General features: G+C 66.4%; 1 protein-coding gene across 7 annotated transcripts; it reads right to left on the minus strand.

Annotated features, from left to right (window-relative positions):
• Positions 1–1,453: 1,453 nt before the first annotated feature.
• On the minus strand, positions 1,454–6,416 carry MIEF2 (mitochondrial elongation factor 2). Of its 7 annotated transcripts, none has more exons than XM_031467479.2 (4): positions 6,140–6,416; positions 4,025–4,182; positions 3,673–3,853; positions 1,454–3,253 (listed from the first exon to the last, which is right to left on the minus strand). In XM_031467479.2, exons 2-4 carry the CDS (start codon positions 4,169–4,171, stop codon positions 2,172–2,174), a joined length of 1,410 nt encoding a protein of 469 aa, XP_031323339.1. In that variant the 5' UTR covers positions 4,172–4,182; positions 6,140–6,416; the 3' UTR covers positions 1,454–2,171. The 7 variants fall into 7 exon arrangements, with proteins under 7 accessions (XP_031323339.1, XP_031323340.1, XP_064350909.1 ...); XM_031467480.2 differs by having other exon boundaries at positions 6,271–6,377; XM_064494839.1 differs by having other exon boundaries at positions 5,786–6,360.
• Positions 6,417–6,423: the final 7 nt, after the last annotated feature.

Here is a 6,423-nt window from a genome sequence, read left to right on the forward strand (position 1 = left end):
TGGGGCTGGTTTTCCGGCCTGCTGACTGCAGCCCCCCAGGTTTGGCAAGATGTCTGGGACCCTGAACCACCCGTAAGCACTCGCCACACCGACAGCCTCCAGCAAGAAAGCTCGTGCGGGCTTTCGTCAGGGCCTCTTCTGTTCAGTGGCCGCACAGCCTGAGCCCACAGGACAGGCCAGCTGTGCGGGAGGGCTGGGCTGCAGCTGAGCTGTCCTGCGGGGCCGTGCTCGGGAGCAGATGCCCAGAAGTCTGTCTTCTGTACCTAAGCTTGAGGCGTGTTAGGGTGGAGAAGACACAGACGGTGCCTTGTAAATCAGCTTCTGCTTGCTGCTTTGGGGTCACTTCTCTCATCCACATGGGCCGCCAGGCCACTCTGGCAGGTGGCATCACCACCACGCTCCCGACTCCTGGTCACACGTAAAGCCAAGGACGAAGGTTGCCTGGCTTTGCACCCCAGCCGAAGGGCCTGCCGCGCTGAGTTGGAACCAGCCTTTGTTACAAGGGAGACGACGACACAGCAGCGGCCCCACACAGCTAGCCTGGCACCCAGGAGCCCACGGGAGGCCCCGACGGGACGGCGGGTCTGGGCCTGTGCCGGACGCTGGCCTTGTCAGGGGTCTCTCCACAAGCATCTGGCTTCTTCCTTAGTCCATGCTGGCTTTTTCTTACTGAAATCATGGTGTGAGGGGAAACTGAAGCATGAGGCTGCCACAGGGTCCCACGTGTGGGGTCGGATCATCTAAGCAGGGCTGACCCCAGTGCGTCTCATCTGCTCCCCGGCCAGGCCTTCACCAGTCAGCACCCGAGGCCCCCGCCCCCCGTCAGACACAGGCCTGCAGGGGGAGCCCTGACCGCCTGGGTGTCGGGTCCGAGAGCTCTGGTTTGGGGGCGGTTCACCTTGTGCCAGGCTCCCACTGCCACTCTGGAACCACTTTATAGGGGAGAAGGCCACGGCTGCCTCTGCCTCCAGCCTGTCCCCTGGCTGACCCTCCACTGCTCACAGCTGTGTGCCAAGAGCACTCAGGGAAGCCAGTCTCCCTCCTTCTGACCCCCTGTGGAGCCTGGCAGAGTGCCCCCGAGGCAGAGCCCTCTGCCCTGCACAGGCAGGTGGGTACACACGAGCGTCTCGTCTGCCCTGTGCGCCGGCCCTCGTATGAAGGGGGTCTCCTTGGTGTACATGGGGTGGAGGAAGAAGCCAGAGGGCCCTGGCACAGCGGTGGGGCCTCAGCCCAAGTGCCCCAAGCCCTCCCCAGGCCTCACCTGCCATCTGCGGTGACAAGTGAGCCCAGCCACCGTTCCTGTGGGGACAGCAACACGTCACCTCCAGGAACCGTGCAACATTCTTGCTCCACAGAATCCACTTTTCCACTGAAATCCATCTCCTCCAGGCTGAGCCCGAGCCCCTCCAGTGAGATCACAGAACTGGAACATTGCATGTAAGAGCCCAGTGTGTCCTGCGGATGCTTAAGTTTTTGCTTTTATTCTTGTTCACAGTTCTCGAGGCATAGCTTTGCTTCAGGAGGAAGGACACCAGAGACAGGAGATAAGCCCAGGAGGGGAGGCAGGCCCCTCCCCAGCCCCCTCCCCTGCCAGGCCTCAGGGCGAGCACAGGGTCAGCTAGCGAAGCTGGTATTGGCACCGCAGGGCGGGCCCAGCAGGGCCAGGGGACACCCTCCGCTCGGGGCCCAGTGGGTGGCACAGAGAACTTCAGCTCAGGACCCGCGCAGCCGTGGCAGCGGGGGGGGGGGGGGGGAGGCGGGGAGGCCTTCCCCGAGGTGTGACGTGAGAGCCCCTGCTCCAGCTACAGAGCTGGGCCAGCAAACCGGACACACGCGGCCTTTCAATCAGACGAAAGCTGCATTCCGCGGGTTCTAGGCAACTCCGGCCCTTGGGGGACGAAACACACACAGCGTCCACCGAGGCTGGCACCCGAGGAAAGCAGGACTCCCTCCGGACAGAAAATCAGAGTGGCCTTATCCCGTGCCTAGGACGGTAGGAGCTTTGTTCTGTCTGCGGATTCCCTACTGGTGATGAGGCCCCAGGGTCGGCCCCGAGGCCGGGTGGGGGCAAGCGGGGCCCCGCTCAGGCCTCCCACAACACGAGCTAAGCCAGCCTCTGGCTAAAAGCAGGAGAAAGGTGCTCTGGAACCCCTGGAGGGAGCATGCGCAGCTCACCAGCGTTCGTGCCCCACGCCCCCCCAGAGCAGCCCCTCGGGGGCCTGCAGGCCACAGTACAGGGCGTAGCCCAGGTCCTCGACTTCCTCCTCCCGCAGGCCGTCCAGCAGGTTCACGCAGGGGTTGAAGTGGCAGGGCAGGCTGGCCTGCTCCAGGCTGCCAATGAGCAGCTCCAGGGCCTGCAGGAAGCGCTCCCCCAGTGCCTCCTCAGCCCAGTCCGCCTCCTCCTCCCCCAGGCGCAGAACCACCTGGGTCAGGTGGCTGCGACCCAGCCGCCACAGGACAGAGTGGCCACGGCAGACACCGCAGAGCAACAGCAGCAGCCGCCGGCGGGTCCCGGTGTCACCAGCATCCAGGGCCCGCAGCCTGGCGGCCTCCGCCGGGTACAAGTCCTGCAGCCAGAGGTTCCCTGCCAGCCCCTCCAGGGGCCAGGCCAGCAGGAGGCGGTCTCCGGCCTGGGCCCCGGTGACGGCCAGGAGCACAGCCACGGTGAGCTCCAGGCGCTCGTGCTGCACCTCGAGCAGCAGCTCCTCCGAGGCCACGCGGGGCCGAATCAGGCACCCGAGCAGGCTGCCGATGGCCGGCCAGTTGACGGAGGCGGTCAGGGCCTTGCGGAGCAGCTCCAGCAGGACCCGGGAGGAAAGGTAGCCGCCTACCAGGAAGCGGTCCCAGGGGCTGCTCCCCCGGGGGCGGAACTCCAGCTGAGTCCTGCGCACCGCCCAGCAGCGAGGGTCCCTGGCCACAGTGTCCGTGCCAGGCACCAGGCTCCACAGGCCTGGCTCCAGGGCCAGGGGCACCAGGAGGCGCACAGGGTCGGCAGCCCCCGCCTGCAGCCCGTCAAAGAGTGGCCCGCCGGGCACGACCGCCCCAAAGGGCAGTGCGGGGAACTTGCTTCGCAGGTAGGCCTGCAGCTCCAGAGCAACATCGCCAGCCAGCTGTTTGGCCAGAGCCACATGGGCCACGGGGATGGTCACGTGGTCCTGCTCAAATGCCAGCAGCTTCTCCTGGAACGTCAGGCACGGCGGTGCGGGGGAGCTGAGCCGAGGCGCCCCTGGAGCATCTGCACCTGCGGGCCCTGCTGGGAGGAAGGGGCCGGGGACCAGGTCAGGGGCCGTCACCAGCCAAGAGAGCTCTGCCCAGTTACTAGCTGCGTCCCTCCCTGGTAATGACACCTGAGAATGCCCTTAGCCAGATCCTCACGGACAGCAGGGCTCTGAGGCCAAGCCTGCTTCACAGAGGGTGGGAGACAGGCTCCAGGCCTTAGTGTCCCCATCTGAGGCCCCCCCCACCATCAGAACGCTGCCACCCCCCATGGCCCACACATCCTGGTGGCCTCAGTGCCACCCAGGAGGTAGAAGAACAGAGAAACACACCATTAAACATGAAGGAACCTGCGTGGTCATGCTGTCAGTCAGTGGCAGAGCCTGGGCCGCATCTCCTGAATGTGACCACCAAAGGGAGGCCCATCCAGGGCAGACGAGAAGGAGTGCCGCTCACCTGGGGCAGAGGGTGAGGGGGCCGGGAGTGGCGTGGGCTGGCTGAGGGCAGCAGGTGGGGGCCGTGGCTGGAGGCGTGGCGTGGCCTTGAGCAGGCTCAGTTCCTTCCAGCTGTCCTCCAGACAGGTGGCGTCCCCCTTGACATCATCCTCGTCCCGAGAGCTGGTGGCCCTGTCGATGAGCTGCAGACAGAGGGACACGGACAAGAGCGTCTAAAGCCTGGGTGGCCACAGCAAAGCCAAGGGCAGAGCAAACCAGGCCGCTGGGGTGGAGCCAGCTGCAGCCTCGGGCAGCCCCACTACCCCTGGCCCTGCCTGGGGAGCCCCAGGGTCCTCAGGCCACGCCAGCCTTACCCGTTTCACAGCCAGGGTGGCGATGCCCAGCACGGCAGCCCCGCCCACACCCAGCACCAGGCGGGCGTTGGCCAGGAGAAAGTCCACAGCGCCACCCAGCACCTCACCATCCCGCCGCTTGCCCCGATTCTGGGAGAGCTCCGCCATGGTGGGTCCAGCTGCAAGAGAGCCAGGATGCAGGGACCACTCAGCGAGGGGGCGGCCCCCAGGGCAGCAGGGCAGGCACTCTGGCTGCCGTCCTGCTGGGGTCAGAGTTGAGCCCACGAGGGGGCTTCCTGAGAATTTCTCGGGAGAAAGGGACCCCTTTCAGGGTTTCCTGGGAGGAGGTTGGGAGCTGCCCAAGCCCCCTCCCCAAACCTGCAAACAGCCTACCTCCTGGGAGGGCGGGGTCACTGAGAAAGTCCCTCAGATTCGTGGCAGTTCAGGGAAAGGGGAGCATCTTCCCCACCCCACCCTCCAAGATCTCTGATACCACCAAAGCCCGTGAGGTGGGTCTTACCATCACCAAAGCTTGTTTGACAAAGAAACAGGCTGCTTGGCCACACAGCGAGTGGCAGGGACTGCAGACCCTCACCCACACATACAGCCAGGCCCCAGGGGCAGCCCCATTCTGGGTCCTAACTGGGGCTGGCACAGCAGGAGGAAACCAAGGCCCAGAGAAGACTGCGGCTTGGGGTCCTATGCAGCCTGCCCCAGATAGCCTGTCATACCTTTGAGGGGACCCTGGTAAAGCTCAATAGGCCACAGTTAACCCCCCCCCCCAAATCTCAGCAACCCCCAGAGGCAGAGCTACCAAGTCAGAGGACAGAACAAGGGCGATGGCCCAGGCCGCCCAGGGGGCGGGAGCTGGCTGTCGACAGGTATGTGCCAGACCAGGCTGAAGGCCCTGCTGGGGGAGCGGCAAAGTGACCCTAAAGACACCAAGCAGGGCTGGCCCACTGCCTTGGACAGGGGCCTCTTGTGCCTGGGACTGTGGTGGGAGGGGAGCCATCCTCAGCTGCCAGGAATCCAGACAACAGAGGGCAAACTGAGGGCCCAAAACCCCACTGTTTGCTCACCTACAAAACAGCACAGGTGTGGTGAGAAAGGTTAAAGGGGGGAGCCCAGAAGTGTGGGGCTGGGAGGACAGGCATCTCTGCCAGGGACCGTGGGCCAGGCCCAGCCCTGGGTTTTTCCAGGGGACTCCTGCTCTCAGATCCTAGGCGCTGAGGGGGTGTGTGACTAAGGGACAAGCCCAGGGGACCAGTCAGATGGCCAGGCAGGACTGTCTCACTGAGGGCATGCAAATGACCCTGAGCTAGAGCCAACTCAGCTCCAAGGACTTCTGCCTGCCCTGTTGCAGCGGGTGCCTCAGCTTGCTTGCCAGTTGAGGCCTGCAGCCCGGCACCGCCGCCCGCTCCCGGGCTAAAAATAGGAAAGAGGGCCAGGGGGTGACCCAGCACGGCCCTGTGGCCGGCTTCCTCGTCCGGGATCAGTATTGCCACCCGCCTCCAAACTGTAAAGCGCTCGAAGACCCCACCTGTCTCACCGGGGACGCCGCCCAGCCTCCGGGTCGCGCAGACCCTAGCCCGGGAAGAGGAGAGGGCGCAGCTGGGCCTCCCCTCCTCCTCCAAGCCGCGGCCAGCGAAGGAACCGGGGCCCTGGGGACGCCGGGATGGACCCAAGACCGGCCCCGAGCTCGGTCCTTCCCCCGTGCCCCCTTTCCGGGCCGGCGCCGCGCGCCCGGTGGAGGCCACGCCCCCGCGCTCCGGCCGTACCTACGTCGCGGCTTCGGCGCACCGGCCGGCGGACGCAAGGGGCCCGCTAAGGCCGCGCACCCCGGGGCCGTCTGGGAATGTAACGTGGAGAACTCGGGAACCGAACGCCGAGGCCCGGGGGGCGGGCTCGGGCCCGGCGCTCGCTGACCGGCAGCCGCTGGCTCCAATCGGAGCGCTCGAGGTGCCTTCCCACGTGCCTCCCTGCCGCGCGCTCGGCCAGTGGCGACGGCGCGCTCCTCGGGGGTGGTGCTCCCCGGCGCGCTCTGCCTTAAAGGCGCAGGGCTGCGCTGCGCGCTCGGCCGGCGGGAAGGCGCGCTTCCTCCGGGTCCCCTGGTCACTGTGGCCTGCGGCCGCTTACCATGAAAGAGACACGGGCCCCGTCACCCACTGCGACCGCCCTCTAGGGTGACGAGCGGGCATGTAACCGCGCACCCGGCATCCGAGCAGGAACGCCGAGGAGCTCGTGCTGCGCCCCGGGGAGCTTCTCACCGGAGGGAGGGCCCGCGGCTCCGGCACGAAGACCCGGGCGTCCTACTGCCGCTGCCGCCGAGCGCCTGGGCCGGGGTCCAAAGCCACCGGGGTCCCGCGCACCGGCCGGCGGAGGGGACAACACCCGCGGGCCAAGAAGGCGGTGCGCTCATC

Source organism: Camelus dromedarius, chromosome 16, assembly GCF_036321535.1.
Source record: "Camelus dromedarius isolate mCamDro1 chromosome 16, mCamDro1.pat, whole genome shotgun sequence".
In the NCBI taxonomy this organism is placed as follows: domain Eukaryota; kingdom Metazoa; phylum Chordata; class Mammalia; order Artiodactyla; family Camelidae; genus Camelus; species Camelus dromedarius.

Excerpts from the sequence above, each read along its gene's own strand:
- MIEF2 (XM_031467479.2), bottom strand. The coding sequence starts at position 4,171 with ATGGCGGAGCTCTCCCAGAATCGGGGCAAGCGGCGGGATGGTGAGGTG. Across the intron at positions 3,854-4,024 it reads CCACCCTGGCTGTGAAACGG|CTCATCGACAGGGCCACCAG; the intron begins GTAAGGCTGGCG and ends CTCTGTCTGCAG. Across the intron at positions 3,254-3,672 it reads CCCCTCACCCTCTGCCCCAG|CAGGGCCCGCAGGTGCAGAT; the intron begins GTGAGCGGCACT and ends CCTTCCTCCCAG.